We start from the raw sequence: 17,079 nt of genomic DNA, 5'->3' as shown, positions 1-17,079 counted from the left end.
GGGAAAAGGGGAATTTTGGGGAGAAATGGGAATTTTGGGGGGAAAAGGGGAATTTTGGGGGAAAAGGGGGGAATTTTGAGGGGAAAAGGGGGAATTTTGAGGGGAAAATGGGGAATTTTGGGGAGAAATGGGGGAATTTTGGGGGAAAAGGGGGAATTTTGAGGGGAAAAGGGGAATTTGTGGGAGGGAAAATGGGGGAATTTTGGGGGGAAAAGGGGGGAATTTGGGAAAAGGGCCCCCCTCACCTTCCAGCTGCTCTCGTCCTCCTTCTCCTCGAGGCCGTTGTGGATGTAAACGACGTCGAAGAAGAAATAGGGGCACTGCAGCAGCTTCTGGGGGAAAAAAAGGGGATTTGGGGTAAAAATGGGGAAAAAGGGGATTTGGGGGGAAAAAAAGGGAAAAAAGGGGGAGAAAGGGGGAAAAAAGGGGGAGAAAGGGGGAAAAAGGGGGAAAAAGGGGGAAAAAGGGGGAGAAATGGGGGGATTTGGGGAAAAAAGGGGGGAAAAAAGGGGGAAAAAGGGAAAAGGGATTGGGGGAAAAAAGGGATAAAGGGGGGAAAAGGGGGGATTTGGGAAAAAATGGGAAAAAGTGGGGATTTGGGGGAAAAAGGGGGGAAAAAAGGGGAAAAAGGGGGAAAAGGGGGGAAAAAAGAGGAAAAAGGGGGGAAAAGGGAAAAAAGGGGAAAAAAGGGGAAAAAGGGGAAAAAGGGGGGAAAAAGGGGGAAAAGGGGGAAAAGGGGGAAAAGGGGGAAAAGGGGGGAAAAAGAGGAAAAAGGGGAAAAAAGGGAAAAAAGGGAAAAAAGGGAAAAAAGGGAAAAAAGGGAAAAAAGGGAAAAAAGGGAAAAAAGGGAAAAAAGGGGAAAAAGGGGAAAAAAGGGGAAAAAAGGGAAAAAAGGGGAAAAAGGGAAAAAAGGGGAAAAAGGGGAAAAAGGGGAAAAAGGGGGAAAAAGGGGGAAAAAGGGGAAAAAAGGGGAAAAAAGGGGAAAAAAGGGGAAAAAAGGGGAAAAAGGGAAAAAGGGGAAAAAGGGGAAAAAGGGGGAAAAAAGGGGAAAAAAGGGGAAAAAAGGGGAAAAAAGGGGAAAAAGGGGAAAAAAGGGGAAAAAAGGGGAAAAAAGGGAAAAGGGGAAAAAGGGAAAAAGGGGAAAAAGGGGAAAAAAGGGGAAAAAGGGGAAAAAAGGGGAAAAAGGGGGAAAAAAGGGGAAAAAAGGGGAAAAAAGGGGAAAAAAGGGGAAAAAAGGGGAAAAAGGGGGAAAAAGGGAAAAAGGGGAAAAAGGGGGAAAAAAGGGGAAAAAAGGGAAAAAGGGGAAAAAGGGGGGGAAAAAGGGAGGAAAAAGGGGGGGAAAAGGGGAGAAAAGGGGAAAAAACGGAAAAAGGGGAAAAAAGGGGAAAAAAGGGGAAAAAAGGGGAAAAAAGGGGAAAAAAGGGGAAAAAAGGGGAAAAAAGGGGAAAAAAGGGGAAAAAAGGGGAAAAAAGGGGAAAAAAGGGGAAAAAAGGGGATTTGGGGGGAAATGGGGAGGATTTTGGGGGTGGGAAAATGGGATTTTTGAAGGAGGAAAATGGGGAGGATTTTGGGGGAGAAATGGGATTTTTGAGGGGAAAACGGGATTTTTGAGAGGGAAAAAGCCATTTTTGAGAGGGAAAAAGCCATTTTTGAGGGGGAAAATGGGATTTTTGAGGGGGAAAATGGGATTTTTGAGGGGGAAAATGGGATTTTTGAGGGGGAAAATGGGATTTTTGAGGGGGAAAAAGCGATTTTTGAGAGGGAAAATGGGATTTTTGAGGGGAAAACGGGATTTTTGAGGGGGAAAAAGCCATTTTTGAGAGGGAAAAAGCCATTTTTGAGGGGGAAAAAGCGATTTTTGAGAGTAAAACGGTATTTTTGAGGGGAAAACAGGATTTTTGAGAGGGAAAAAGCCATTTTTGAGGGGGAAAAAGCGATTTTTGAGGGGAAAATGGGATTTTTGAGGGGAAAACGGGATTTTTGAGGGAGGAAAATGGGGAGGATTTTGGGGGAAATGGGATTTTGGGGGGAAAATGGGATTTTAGAGAGGGAAAAGAGGCGGATTTTGGGGTGGAAATGGGGAGGATTTTGAGGTGGAAAACAGGATTTTTGAGAGGGAAAACGGGATTTTTGAGGGGAAAACGGTATTTTTGAGAGGGAAATGGGATTTTTGAGGGGGAAAAAGCCATTTTTGAGAGGAAAAAAGCCATTTTTGAGAGGAAAAAAGCCATTTTTGAGAGGGAAAAAGCCATTTTTGAGAGGGGAAAAAGCGATTTTTGAGGGGGAAATGGGATTTTTGAGGGGGAAATGGGATTTTTGAGGGGGAAATGGGATTTTTGAGAGGGAAATGGGATTTTTGAGGGGAAAATGCAATTTTTGAGGGGAAAAAAGCGATTTTTGAGAGGGAAAATGCGATTTTTGAGGGGGGAAAGCGATTTTTGAGGGGAAAATGCGATTTTTGAGGGGAAAATGGGATTTTTGAGAGGGAAAAAGCGATTTTTGAGGGGGAAAAAGCCACTTTTGAGAGGGAAAAAGCCATTTTTGAGAGGGAAAAAGCGATTTTTGAGAGGAAAAAAGCAATGTTTGACGGGAAAACGGGATTTTTGAGAGGGAAAATGGTATTTTTGAGGGGAAAACAGGATTTTTGAGAGGGAAATGGGATTTTTGAGGGGGAAAAAGCGATTTTTGAGAGGGAAAAAGCCATTTTTGAGAGGAAAAAAGCCATTTTTGAGAGGAAAAAAGCCATTTTTGAGAGGGGAAAAAGCCATTTTTGAGAGGGGAAAAAGCCATTTTTGAGGGGGAAATGGGATTTTTGAGGGGGAAATGGGATTTTTGAGAGGGAAAAAGCGATTTTTGAGGGGAAAATGCAATTTTTGAGGGGGAAAAAGCGATTTTTGAGAGGGAAAATGCGATTTTTGAGGGGGGAAAGCGATTTTGAGGGGGAAATGGGATTTTTGAGGGGAAAATGCGATTTTTGAGAGGGAAAAAGCCATTTTTGAGAGGGAAACGGGATTTTTGAGAGGGAAAACGCGATTTTTGAGGGGGAAACGGGATTTTTGAGAGGGAAAATGGGATTTTTGAGGGGGAAATGGGATTTTTGAGGGGGAAAATGGGATTTTTGAGGGGGAAAATGGGATTTTTGAGGGGGAAAATGGGATTTTTGAGAGGGAAAATGGGATTTTTGAGGGGGAAATGGGATTTTTGAGGGGGAAAATGGGATTTTTGAGGGGGAAAATGGGATTTTTGAGGGGGAAAATGGGATTTTTGAGGGGGAAATGGGATTTTTGAGGGGGAAATGGGATTTTTGAGGGGGAAAAAGCGATTTTTGAGGGGGAAAATGGGATTTTTGAGGGAAAAATGGGATTTTTGAGGGGGAAAATGGGATTTTTGAGGGGGAAAATGGGATTTTTGAGGGGGAAATGGGATTTTTGAGGGGGAAAAAGCGATTTTTGAGGGGGAAAATGGGATTTTTGAGGGGAAAAAGCCATTTTTGAGAGGGAAAATGGGATTTTTGAGGGGGAAAAAGCGATTTTTGAGAGGGAAAAAGCGATTTTTGAGGGGGAAAAAGCGATTTTTGAGGGGGAAAAAGCCATTTTTGAGAGGGAAAATGGGATTTTTGAGGGGAAAACGGTATTTTTGAGGGGAAAATGGGATTTTTGAGGGGGAAATGGGATTTTTGAGGGGGAAAAAGCCATTTTTGAGGGGGAAAAAGCCATTTTTAAGGGGGAAATGGGATTTTTGAGGGGAAAAAGAGATTTTTGAGAGGGAAAATGGGATTTTTGAGGGGGAAAAAGCGATTTTTGAGGGGGAAAAAGCGATTTTTGAGGGGGAAAAAGCCATTTTTGAGGGGGAAAAAGCCATTTTTGAGAGGGAAAATGGGGAGGATTTTTGAGGGAGGAAAATGGGGAGGATTTTGGAGTGGAAATGAGGCGGATTTTGGGGTGGAAATGGGGAGGATTTTGAGGTGGAAAACAGGATTTTTGAGAGGGAAAACGGGATTTTTGAGGGGAAAATGCGATTTTTGAGAGGGAAAAAGCCATTTTTGAGAGGGAAAAAGCCATTTTTGAGAGGAAAAAAGCGATGTTTGGCGGGAAAACGGGCTTTTTGAGAGGGAAAAGGGGCTTTTAGAGAGGAAAACGGAGGAGGATGTTGGGGTGGGGCGGGCATGGGGAGGGTGGCACCCACCTTGACGGGCTCCCCCCCACAGAACTGGGGTTGGCAGCGCGGGCGCCCGAACACCAGGATGGTCCTGACCACGTAGGGCGGGGGGATGGTCTGGACGTTGTCGGTCACGGGCAACTCGACCTTCTGCTGGCTGTGCCCGGGCAAGGGGACACGGCTGGCACCCGCTGGGCCTCAGGGGGCACCCCCAGCCCCAGCATGGAGCGGTTTTTGGGGGGGTTGGAGGGGGAAAAGGGATTTTTTGGAGAGGCCGGAGGGATGTCCCAAGCTCCTTTCTGGCGCCGCGGAAGTCCCTGCTGGCACCTCTAAAATGTCTCCTGGCACCCCTAAAACCTATCCTGGCACCTCTAAAACCTCTCCTGGCACCCCTAAAACCCCTCCTGGTACCCCCAAAACCCCTCCTGGCACCTCTAAAGTCCCTCCTGGCACCCCTAAAACCTCTCCTGGCACCTCTAAAGTCCCTCCTGGCACCCCTAAAACCCCTCCTGGTGTCCCTAAAACCCCTCCTGGCACCCCCAAAACCCCTCCTGGCACCCCTAAAACCCCTCCTGGCACTCCCAAAACCCCTCCTGGCACCCCTAAAACCCCTCCTGGCACCCCCAAAATCTCTCCTGGCACCTCTAAAGTCCCTCCTGGCACCCCTAAAGTCCCTCCTGGCACCCCTAAAACCCCTCCTGGCACCCCTAAAACCCCCCTGGTATCCCCAGAACCTCTCTGGAATCCCCAAAATCTCTCCTGGCACCCCTAAAACCTCTCCTGGCACCCCTAAAATCTCTCCTGGCACCCCTAAAACCCCTCCTGGCACCCCTAAAACCCCCCCTGGCACCCCTAAAACCCCCCTGGTATCCCCAGAACCTCTCTGGAATCCCCAAAATCTCTCCTGGCACCCCTAAAACCTCTCCTGGCACCCCTAAAATCTCTCCTGGCACCCCTAAAACCCCTCCTGGCACCCCCAAAATCTCTCCTGGCACCCCTAAAATCTCTCCTGGCACCCCCAAAACCCCTCCTGGCACCCCTAAAACCTCCCCTGGCACTCCTAAAATCTCTCCTGGCACCTCTAAAACCCCTCCTGGTACCCCTAAAACCCCTCCTGGCACCTCTAAAGTCCCTCCTGGCACCCCTAAATCCTCTCCTGGCACCCCTAAAATCTCTCCTGGCACCCCTAAAACCCCTCCTGGCACCCCTAAAATCTCTCCTGGCACCCCTAAAACCCCCCCTGGCACCTCAAAAATCCCTCCTGGCACCCCTAAAACCTCTCCTGGCACCCCCAAAATCTCTCCTGGCACCCCTAAAACCTCTCCTGGCACCCCTAAAACCTCTCCTGGCACCCCCAAAACCCCTCCTGGCACCCCTAAAATCTCTCCTGGCACCCCCAAAATCTCTCCTGGCACCCCCAAAACCCCTCCTGGCACCCCTAAAATCTCTCCTGGCACCCCTAAAACCTCTCCTGGCACCTATAAAACCCCTCCTGGCACCCCTAAAACCCCTCCTGGCACCCCCAAAACCCCTCCTGGCACCCCCAAAACCCCTCCTGGCACCCCTAAAACCCCTCCTGGCACCCCCAAAACCCCTCCTGGCACCCCCAAAACCCCTCCTGGCACCCCTAAAACCTCTCCTGGCACCTCTAAAGTCCCTCCTGGCACCCCCAAAATCTCTCTGGAATCCCTAAAACCCCTCCTGGTATCCCCAGACCCCTCCTGGCACCCCTAAAACCCCTCCGGGCACCCCCAAAAGTCCCTCCTGGCAGCCCCAGAACCTTTCTGGAACCCCCAAAATCTCTCCTGGCACCCCCAAAACCCCTCCTGGCACCCCCAGAACGCCCCCCTTGCCCCCCAGGCCGTGCTCACATGAGGTTGAAGAGTCCTTCCAGGTCTGAATTCCAAGTCAAGGCCTCATCCTGGCACCGGGACCCCAATGCCACCCCCAGGGGCACCCCCAGGGACACCCCAATGCCACCCTCAGGGGCACCCTCAGGGACACCCCAATGCCACCCCCAGGGGCACCCCAATGCCACCCTTAGGGACACCCCAATGCCACCCCCAGGGGCACCCCCAGGGACACCCCAATGCCACCCTCAGGGACACCCCAATGCCACCCTCAGGGGCACCCCCAGGGACACCCCAGTGCCACCCTTAGGGACACCCCAATGCCACCCCCAGGGGCACCCCGGTGCCACCCTCAGGGACACCCCAATGTCACCCCAGTGCCACCCCAATGCCACCCCAATGCCACCCCAATGCCACCCCAATGTCACCCCAATGCCACCCCAATGCCACCCCAATGCCACCCCAATGTCACCCCAATGCCACCCCAATGCCACCCCAATGTCACCCCAATGCCACCCCAATGCCACCCCCACGGGCACCCCAATGCCACCCCAATGCCACCCCCAATGCCACCCCAATGCCACCCCAATGTCACCCCAATGCCACCCCCACGGGCACCCCAATGCCACCCCAATGCCACCCCCAATGTCACCCCAATGCCACCCCAGTGTCACCCCAATGCCACCCCAATGTCACCCCAGTGCCACCCCAAGGGCACCCCAATGTCACCCCAATGTCACCCCAGTGCCACCCCAAGGGCACCCCAATGTCACCCCAGTGTCACCCCAATGTCACCCCAATGTCACCCCAATGCCACCCCCAATGCCACCCCAATGCCACCCTCAATGCCACCCCCAGGGGCACTCCCCACCCTCCCAGGAGGGGGAAATGGGGCAAAACCCCCCAAAATCGGGGGTTCGATGGGTGGGGGTTGGCATGGAGGGCAGGGGGGACCCCTGAGCAGCTCCGTGGGGTGGCTGCCATGCAGGGTGGCACCCAGGGCACGCCGGGGGCACCCCCGGGCCCGGAGGATACTGAAGGACTGGCACACGACGGTGTCCAGGTCGTAGAGGCAGCTGCAAACCTCGCGGGGGTCCGAGGTGAAGCCTGAGAGCTGAGAGGGCACCGGGCTGGCACCGGGCTGGCACCGGGCTGGTACCGGGCTGGCACCGAGCTGGTACTGAGCTGGTACTGAGCTGGTACTGAGCTGGCACCGGGCTGGTACTGAGCTGGTACTGAGCTGGTACTGAGCTGGCACCGGGCTGGTACCGGGCTGGCACCGAGCTGGTACTGAGCTGGCACCGGGCTGGTACTGAGCTGGTACCGAGCTGGTACTGAGCTGGCACCAGGCTGGTACCGAGCTGGCACCGAGCTGGTACTGAGCTGGCACCGGGCTGGCACCGGGCTGGCACCGAGCTGGTACTGAGCTGGTACTGAGCTGGCACCGGGCTGGCACCGAGCTGGCACCGGGCTGGTACCGGGCTGGTACTGAGCTGGTACTGAGCTGGTACTGAGCTGGCACCGGGCTGGCACCGGGCTGGCACCGGGCTGGTACCGGGCTGGTACTGAGCTGGCACCGGGCTGGCACCGGGCTGGTACCGGGCTGGTACTGAGCTGGTACTGAGCTGGTACTGAGCTGGCACCGGGCTGGCACCGAGCTGGCACCGGGCTGGCACCGGGCTGGTACCGAGCTGGCACCGAGCTGGTACTGAGCTGGCACCGGGCTGGTACTGAGCTGGCACCGGGCTGGTACTGAGCTGGTACCGGGCTGGTACTGAGCTGGCACCGGGCTGGTACTGAGCTGGCACCGGGCTGGTACCGAGCTGGCACCGGGCTGGTACCGAGCTGGCACCGAGCTGGTACTGAGCTGGCACCGGGCTGGTACTGAGCTGGCACCGGGCTGGTACCGGGCTGGCACCGGGCTGGCACTGAGCTGGTACTGAGCTGGTACTGAGCTGGCACCGGGCTGGCACCGAGCTGGCACCGGGCTGGCACCGGGCTGGTACCGAGCTGGCACCGAGCTGGTACTGAGCTGGCACCGGGCTGGTACTGAGCTGGCACCGGGCTGGTACCGAGCTGGCACCGAGCTGGTACTGAGCTGGTACCGGGCTGGTACTGAGCTGGCACCGGGCTGGTACTGAGCTGGCACCGGGCTGGTACCGGGCTGGCACCGGGCTGGCACTGAGCTGGTACTGAGCTGGTACTGAGCTGGTACCGGGCTGGTACCGAGCTGGCACCGGGCTGGCACCGGGCTGGCACTGAGCTGGTACTGAGCTGGTACTGAGCTGGTACCGGGCTGGCACCGGGCTGGCACCGGGCTGGTACCGGGCTGGTACCGAGCTGGCACCGGGCTGGTACTGAGCTGGCACCGAGCTGGTACTGAGCTGGTACCGGGCTGGCACCGGGCTGGTACCGGGCTGGCACCGGGCTGGCACTGAGCTGGTACTGAGCTGGTACCGGGCTGGTACCGAGCTGGCACCGGGCTGGCACCGGGCTGGTACTGAGCTGGCACCGGGCTGGTACTGAGCTGGCACCGGGCTGGCACCGGGCTGGCACCGGGCTGGTACCGAGCTGGCACCGGGCTGGTACTGAGCTGGTACTGAGCTGGCACCGGGCTGGTACCGAGCTGGCACCGGGCTGGCACCGGGCTGGTACTGAGCTGGCACCGAGCTGGTACTGGCCCTGTGCCCATCCCATCCCTGTCCCCATCCCCTCCCTGTCCCTGTGCCCACCCCTCTGCCCATCCCATCCCTGTGCCCATCCCTCCCTCCCCTCCCCGTCCCCCATCCCATTCCCATCCCACCCCTGTCCCTGTGCCCTCCCTGTGCCCTCCCTGTGCCCACCCAGGTGGCATCGTTGTTCACCACCACCAGGGCGAACTCGTGGCTTTTGTCGATTTTGTGTTTGGTCCTCACGAACATCTCGATCATTTTCTGGGACACCGTCAGGGCATTGCTGCGCGACCTGGCACCGGCGGGCACGGCCTCAGCCACCCCATAAACCCCCAAAACCACCCCTGGCACCCCAAAAACCACCCTGGCACCAGCGGGCACGGCCTCAGCCACCCCAAAACCACCCCCGGTACCCCAAAAACCACCCTGGCACCGGCGGGCACGGGCTCAGCCACCCCAAAAACCCCAAAAACCACCCCTGGCACCCCAAAAACCACCCTGGCACCAGCGGGCATGGGCTCAGCCACCCCATAAACCCCCAAAACCACCCCTGGCACCCCAAAAACCACCCTGGCACCAGCGGGCATGGGCTCAGCCACACCAAAAACCCCAAAAACCACCCCTGGCACCCCAAAAACCACCCCTGGCACCAGCGGGCATGGGCTCAGCCACCCCAAAAACCCCCAAAACCACCCTTGGTACCCCAAAAACCACCCTGGCACCGGCGGGCATGGGCTCAGCCACCCCAAAAACCCCCAAAACCACCCTTGGTACCCCCAAAACCACCCTGGCACCGGCGGGCATGGCCTCAGGGACCCCAAAAACCCCCAAAACCACCCCTGGCACCCCAAAAACCACCCTGGAATCAGCGGGCACGGCCTCAGCCACCCCAAAAACCCCCAAAACCACCCCTGGTACCCCAAAAACCACCCTGGCACCGGCGGGCACAGGCTCAGCCACCACAAAAACCCCAAAAAAATCCCTGGCACCCCAAAAACCACCCTGGCACCGGCGGGCACGGGCTCAGCCACCCCAAAAACCCCCAAAACCACCCGTGGCACCCCAAAATGTCCCCCAGGCACCCCAAAACCCATCCCTGGCACCCCAAAAACCACCCCTGGCACCCCAAAACCCATCCCTGGCACCCCAAAAACCACTCCTGGCACCCCAAAAACCACCCCTGGCACCCCAAAAACCACCCCTGGCACCCCAAAACCCACCCCTGGCACCCCTGGCACCCCAAAACCCACCCCGGGCTCACCCGTTGAAGGACTCCAGCTTGGGCAGCGCCATCTCCTCAGCCAGGTCCAGGCAGATGATCTGGGCAGGGGGCACGGCTGAGACCCCCCCCAAAATATCCCCAGTATCCCCCAGTATCCCCCAGTATGCTCCCAGTATGATCTGGGCAGGGGGCATGGCTGAGACCCCCCCCCAAAATATCCCCAGTATCCCCCAGTATGCTCCCAGTATGCTCCCAGTATGATCTGGGCAGGGGGCACGGCTGAGACCCCCCCCACATATCCCCAGTATCCCCCAGTATCCCCCAGTATGCTCCCAGTATGATCTGGGCAGGGGGCACGGCTGAGACCCCCCCCACATATCCCCAGTATCCCCCAGTATCCCCCAGTATGCTCCCAGTATGATCTGGGCAGGGGGCACGGCTGAGACCCCCCCCACATATCCCCAGTATCCCCCAGTATCCCCCAGTATGCTCCCAGTATGATCTGGGCAGGGGGCACGGCTGAGACCCCCCCCCAAAATATCCCCAGTATCCCCCAGTATCCCCCAGTATGCTCCCAGTATGATCTGGGCAGGGGGCACGGCTGAGACCCCTCCCAGTCCCTCCCAGTCCCTCCCAGTCCCCCCAACTCCTTCCCAGTCCCCTCCCAGTCTCTCCCAGTTTCCCCCACTCCCCCCAGCCCCCCCTACTCCCCCCCAGTTCCTCCCAGTTCCTCCCAGTCTCTCCCACTCCCCTCCAGTCCCCCCCACTCCCTCCCCCACTGCCCCCCAGTCCCCTCCCAGTCCCTCCTCGTCCCCCCAACTCCCTCCCAGTCCCCCCCAGTCCCTCCCAGTCCATCCCAGTCCATCCCACTCTCCCCCATGCCCCCCCAGTCCCTCCCAGTCCCCCGAACACCCCCCCAGTCCCTCCCAGTCTCTCCCAGTCCCCCCAACTCCTTCCCAGTCCCTCCCAGTCCGTCTCACTCCCCCCCAGTCCCCCCCACTCCCCTCCCACTCCCCCCCACTGCCCCCCAGTCCCCTCCCAGTCCCTCCCCGTCCCCCCAAGTCCTTCCCAGTCCCCTCCCAGTCTCTCCCAGTTCCCCCCACTCCCCCCAACTCCCTCCCAGTCTCTCCCAGTCCCTCCCAGTCCCTCCCAGTCCCTCCTCATCCCCCCAACTCCCTCCCACTCCCCTCCCAGTGCTCCCAGTCCCTCCCAGTCCCCTCCACTCCCCCCCCACTCCCTCCCAGTCTCTCCCAGTCCCCTCTCAGTCTCTCCCACTCCCCTCCAGTCCCCCCCACTCCCCTCCCAGTGCTCCCAGTCCCTCCCAGTGCTCCCAGTCTCTCCCACTCCCCTCCACTCCCCTCCCAGTCCCTCCCAGTCCCCCCAACTCCCTCCCACTCCCCTCCCAGTGCTCCCACTCCCCTCCCAGTGCTCCCAGTCCCTCCCAGTCTCTCCCACTCCCCTCCAGTCCCTCCCACTCCCCTCCAGTCCCCCCCACTCCCCCCCCACTCCACTCCCCTCCCAGTCTCTCCCAGTCCCCCCCAGTCCCTCCTCATCCCCCCAACTCCCTCCCACTCCCCTCCCAGTGCTCCCAGTCTCTCCCAGTCCCCTCTCAGTCTCTCCCACTCCCCTCCAGTCCCCCCCACTCCCCTCCCAGTGCTCCCAGTCTCTCCCAGTGCTCCCAGTCCCTCCCAGTGCTCCCAGTCTCTCCCACTCCCCTCCACTCCCCTCCCAGTCCCTCCCAGTCCCCCCAACTCCCTCCCAGTCCCCTCCACTCCCCTCCCAGTGCTCCCACTCCCCTCCCAGTGCTCCCAGTCCCTCCCAGTCCCCTCCACTCCCCTCCACTCCCCTCCCAGTGCTCCCACTCCCCTCCCAGTGCTCCCAGTCCCTCCCAGTCCCTCCCACTCCCCTCCAGTCCCCCCCACTCCCCCCCCACTCCACTCCCCTCCCAGTCTCTCCCAGTCCCCCCCAGTCCCTCCTCATCCCCCCAACTCCCTCCCACTCCCCTCCCAGTGCTCCCAGTCCCTCCCAGTCCCCTCCACTCCCCTCCACTCCCCTCCCAGTCCCTCCCAGTCCCTCCCAGTCCCTCACTCACCACCTTCTCGGGGCAGTTCACCCGCGGCGTTTTCACCTGCACCTCGGCGGGGGGGGGGGCGGTGCCGGGGCCAGCCCAGGGGGGGGCCTGGTGGCCGGGCGTGGCGAGCTGGGGGCTGTGCTCAGCGCTGGCCGCCTCGCCCTCGCCCTCGCTGCGGTTGCCCACGGCCCCCTGGGCACCCAGAGCCCCCCGGGCACCCAGAGCCCCCCGGGCACCCAGAGCCCCCCGGTCCTCGGCACCCTCGGGGTTCGAGCGGGTCCGGGGCCGCGGCTCCGGCGCCTTCTCCTCCTCATCCTCGGCCGCGCTGCCCGGCTCCGACGTGTCCATGCTGGGACAGGGGGGAGGGATGGGACAGGGGCTGGGAGCCCAAAATTGGGGGGGCAGGGGGGTCACGGTGTGGCTGGGAGCCCAAAATGGGGACCCCAAAAATGGGACCCCAAAATTGGGACCCCAAAATTGGGACCCCAAAAATGGGACCCCAAAATTGGGACACCAAAACCGGGAGGTTCGGAGGGGCTCGGTGTGGCTGGGAGCCCAAAATTGGGGGGGCAGGGGGGTCATGGTGTGGCTGGGAGCCCAAAATTGGGACCCCAAAAATGGGACCCCAAAACCGGGGAGTTCGGGGGGGCTCGGTGCGCCTGGGACCCCAAAATTGAGACCCCAAAAATGGGACCCCAAAAACCGAGGGGTTCGGGGGGGCTCGGTGTGGCTGGGACACCAAAACTGGGGGGGCAGGGGGGTCATGGTGGACCCCAAAATTGGGACCCCAAAAATGGGAGGTTCGGGGGCGCTCGGTGTGGCTGGGAGCCCAAAATTGGGGGGCAGGGGGGTCATGGTGTGGCTGGGAGCCCAAAATGGGGACCCCAAAAATGGGACCCCAAAATTGGGACCCCAAAATTGGGACACCAAAACTGGGACACCAAAACCGGGAAGTTCGGAGGGGCTCGGTGTGGCTGGGACCCCAAAATTGGGGGGCAGGGGGGTCATGGTGTGGCTGGGAGCCCAAAATGGGGACCCCAAAAATGGGACCCCAAAAACCGAGAGGTTCGGGGGCGCTCGGTGTGGCTGGGACCCCAAAAACTGGGGGGGCAGGGGGGTTCGGTGTGGCTGGGACCCCAAAAATTGGGGGGTTCAGGGGGGTTCGGTGTGTCTGGGACCCCAAAATTGGGGGGGCAGGGGGGTCACGGTGTGGCTGGGAGCCCAAAATGGGGACCCCAAAAATGGGACCCCAAAAATGGGACCCCAAAACCGGGAGGTTCAGAGGGGCTCGGTGTGGCTGGGAGCCCAAAATTGGGGGGCAGGGGGGTCATGGTGTGACTGGGACCCCAAAATTGAGACCCCAAAAATGGGACCCCAAAAACCGAGGGGTTCGGAGGGCTCGGTGTGCCTGGGACACCAAAATTGGGGGGGCAGGGGGGTCATGGTGTGGCTGGGAGCCCAAAATTGGGGGATTCGGGGGGGGCTCGGTGTGTCTGGGACCCCAAAAATTGGGGGGTTCAGGGGGGTTCGGTGTGGCTGGGACCCCAAAATTGGGGGGGCAGGGGGGTCACGGTGTGGCTGGGAGCCCAAAAATGGGACCCCAAAAATGGGACCCCAAAACTGGGACACCAAAACTGGGACACCAAAACTGGGACACCAAAACCGGGAGGTTCGGAGGGGCTCGGTGTGGCTGGGAGCCCAAAATGGGGACCCCAAAAACCGAGGGGTTCGGGGGGGCTCGGTGTGTCTGGGACACCAAAAATTGGGGGATTCAGGGGGGTTCGGTGTGGCTGGGAGCCCAAAATTGGGACCCCAAAAATGGGACCCCAAAACTGGGACACCAAAACCGGGAGGTTCAGAGGGGCTCGGTGTATCTGGGACCCCAAAAATGGGGGGGGCAGGGGGGTCATGGTGTGGCTGGGAGCCCAAAATGGGGACCCCAAAAATGGGACCCCAAAAACCGAGGGGTTCGGGGGGGCTCGGTGTGGCTGGGACCCCAAAAATTGGGGGGTTCAGGGGGGTTCGGTGTGTCTGGGACCCCAAAATTGGGGGGGCAGGGGGGTCACGGTGTGGCTGGGAGCCCAAAATTGGGACCCCAAAAATGGGACCCCAAAATTGGGACACCAAAAATGGGACCCCAAAACTGGGACACCAAAACCGGGAGGTTCGGAGGGGCTCGGTGTGGCTGGGAGCCCAAAATTGGGGGGCAGGGGGGTCATGGTGTGGCTGGGAGCCCAAAATTGGGACCCCAAAAATGGGACCCCAAAAACCGAGGGGTTCGGGGGGGCTCGGTGTGGCTGGGACACCAAAATTGGGGGGGCAGGGTGGTCATGGTGGACCCCAAAATTGGGACCCCAAAAATGGGAGGTTCGGGGGCGCTCGGTGTGGCTGGGACCCCAAAATTGGGGGGCAGGGGGGTCATGGTGTGGCTGGGAGCCCAAAATGGGGACCCCAAAATGGGACCCCAAAAACCGAGGGGTTCGGGGGGGCTCGGTGTGGCTGGGACCCCAAAAATTGGGGGGTTCAGGGGGGTTCGGTGTGGCTGGGACCCCAAAATTGGGACCCCAAAAATGGGACCCCAAAAATGGGACCCCAAAAACCGGGAGGTTCGGGGGGACTCGGTGTGTCTGGGACCCCAAAATTGAGAGTTCGGGGGGGTTCGGTGTGCCTGGGACCCCAAAATTGTGACCCCAAAATTGTGACCCCAAAACCGGGAGGTTCGGGGACTCGGTGTGTCTGGGACCCCAAAATTGGGGGTTCGGGAGGTCCCGACGTGCCTGGGACCCCAAAATTGGGGGGTCTCGGTGTGCCTGGGACCCCAAAACCCTCTGGGGTCTCTCTCTGGCCCCCCCCCGCCCCTCGGACCCCCCTCTCCTTGTAGCCCCCTCCCCACTCCCCCCCCACCCCTCGGACCCCTTTTCCCACGCCCCGCCCCCCCAATCCGCACCCCCTGCCCCATTTCCCCCTTCCCCACGCCCCCTCCCCCACGTCCCCCCCACTCTCGTCGCCCCCCGACCCCCCCCTGAGCCCCCCCAAAACGCCGCTCGCCCCCCGCTCGCCCCCCGCGCTCACCGCTCGCCACCGCTCTGGCTCCGCCCCGTCCCGCCGGAAGCGGCGCCGCGCGGGGGCTGCTGGGAGTTGTAGTCCCTGCAGAGCCCTGCGGCCACCACGGGGTGGGGAGGGACCCCCCCGGCAAAGCCCGAGACCCCCCAAAGGCCGCCCCCCGCCCCATAAACGCTGCTCTAAACCGCGCTGCGCCTCTCCCGGACCCCGACTATGGTGTGTACCCCTCAGCAGCTGCTTCCTGCACCCCGAATATCCGGGTGCACCCCGAATACCTGTGGGCATCGCCCTCTGCACCCCAAATACCCGTGTGCACCCCAAATATTCGTGTGCACCCCGAATATCTGTGGGCATCGCCCTCTGCACCCCAAATATCCCTGTGCACCCCAAATATTCGTGTGCACCCCGAATATCTGTGGGCATCGCCCTCTGCGCCCCAAATACCCGTGTGCACCCCGAATATCCGTGTGCACCCCAAATATCCGTGTGCACCCCGAATACCCGTGTGCATCGTCCTCTGCACCCCAAATACCCTTGTGCACCCCGAATATCCGTGTGCACCCCGAATAGCCGTGTGCACCCCAAATGTCCGTGTGCATCGCCCTCTGCACCCCAAATATCCGTGTGCACCCCAAATATCCACGTGCACCCCAAATATTCGTGTGCACCCCAAATATCCCTGTGCATCGCCCTCTGCACCCCAAATATCCACGTGCACCCCAAATATCCACGTGCACCCCAAATATCCGTGTGCATCGCCCTCTGCACCCCAAATACCCGTGTGCACCCCAAATATCCGTGTGCACCCCAAATATTCGTGTGCACCCCGAATACCCGTGTGCATCGTCCTCTGCACCCCAAATATCCGTGTGCACCCCAAATATCCCTGTGCATCGCCCTCTGCACCCCAAAAATCCGTGTGCACCCCCTGAACTGCCTCCTGCACCCCAAATATCCACGTGCACCCCAAATATCCCTGTGCACCCCCTGAACCGCCTCCCGCACCCCAAAGGTCCATGTGCAACCCCCTGCACCCCAAATGTCCGTGTGCATCACCCTCTGCACCCCAAATATCCGTGTGCATCACCCTCTGCACCCCAAATACCCACGTGCACCCCCCTGAACAGCCTCCCGCACCCCAAAAGTCCATGTGCACCCCCCTGCACCCCAAATGTCCGTGTGCAACCCCCTGCACCCCAAATATCCGTGTGCACCCCCTGAGCCGCCTCCTGCACCCCAAATATCCATGTGCACCCCAAATATCCCTGTGCGCCCCCTGAACTGCCTCCCGCACCCCAAATATCCATGTGCACCCCCCCTGCACCCCAAATATCCGTGTGCACCCCCTGAGCCACCTCCTGCACCCCAAATATCCACGTGCACCTCCCCTGCACCCCAAATGTCCATGTGCAGCCCCCCTGCACCCCAAATATCCGTGTGCATCACCCTCTGCACCCCAAATACCCAACTGCACCCCAAATATCCACGTGCACCCCAAATATCCGTGTGCGCCCCCTGAACTGCCTCCCGCACCCCAAAGGTCCATGTGCACCCCCCCTGCACCCCAAATATCCGTGTGCACCCCCTGAGCCGCCTCCTGCACCCCAAATATCCACGTGCACCCCCCCTGCACCCCAAATGTCCATGTGCACTCCCCTGCACCCCAAATATCCGTGTGCATCACCCTCTGCACCCCAAATACCCGTGTGCACCCCAAATATCCACGTGCACCCCAAATATCCCTGTGCACCCCCCTGAACCGCCTCCCGCACCCCAAAGGTCCATGTGCACCCCCCTGCACCCCAAATGTCCGTGTGCATCACCCTCTGCACCCCAAATACCCGTGTGCACCCCAAATATCCGTGTGCGTCGCCCTCTGCACCCCAAATACCCGTGTGCACCCCAAATATCCACGTGCACCCCAAATACCCCTGTGCATCGCCCTCTGCACCCCAAAAATCCGTGTGCACCCCCTGAACTGCCTCCTGCACCCCAAATATCCACGTGCACCCCAAATATCCGCGTGCACCCCCTGAACCGCCT

At 59.4% G+C, this 17,079-nt stretch overlaps 1 protein-coding gene across 3 annotated transcripts in view; it reads right to left on the bottom strand.

The window, feature by feature from the left end:
- The window catches only part of BABAM1 (BRISC and BRCA1 A complex member 1), a 17,093-nt gene extending 2,026 nt beyond the window's left edge, over positions 1-15,067 (bottom strand). Inside the window, exons 1-8 of one of the 3 annotated variants that reach the window (XM_082298093.1) lie at positions 15,046-15,067; positions 11,995-12,352; positions 9,942-10,000; positions 8,852-8,972; positions 7,044-7,122; positions 6,030-6,054; positions 4,186-4,315; positions 246-332 (exon numbers count right to left, since the gene is read on the bottom strand). In XM_082298093.1, coding sequence (XP_082154219.1) covers positions 246-332; positions 4,186-4,315; positions 6,030-6,054; positions 7,044-7,122; positions 8,852-8,972; positions 9,942-10,000; positions 11,995-12,321 — 828 coding nt within the window. In that variant the 5' untranslated portion in view covers positions 12,322-12,352; positions 15,046-15,067. The remainder of the gene's footprint in view (positions 1-245; positions 333-4,185; positions 4,316-6,029; positions 6,055-7,043; positions 7,123-8,851; positions 8,973-9,941; positions 10,001-11,994; positions 12,353-15,045) is intronic. The other 2 variants (XM_082298095.1, XM_082298094.1) reach the window with 2 other exon arrangements.
- Between the last annotated feature and the right edge of the window lie 2,012 nt (positions 15,068-17,079).

Source organism: Coloeus monedula (assembly GCF_965178545.1).
Source record: "Coloeus monedula genome assembly, chromosome: 27".
Classification (NCBI taxonomy): Eukaryota; Metazoa; Chordata; class Aves; order Passeriformes; family Corvidae; genus Coloeus; species Coloeus monedula.
This window is presented reverse-complemented; position numbering and strand designations above follow the sequence as displayed.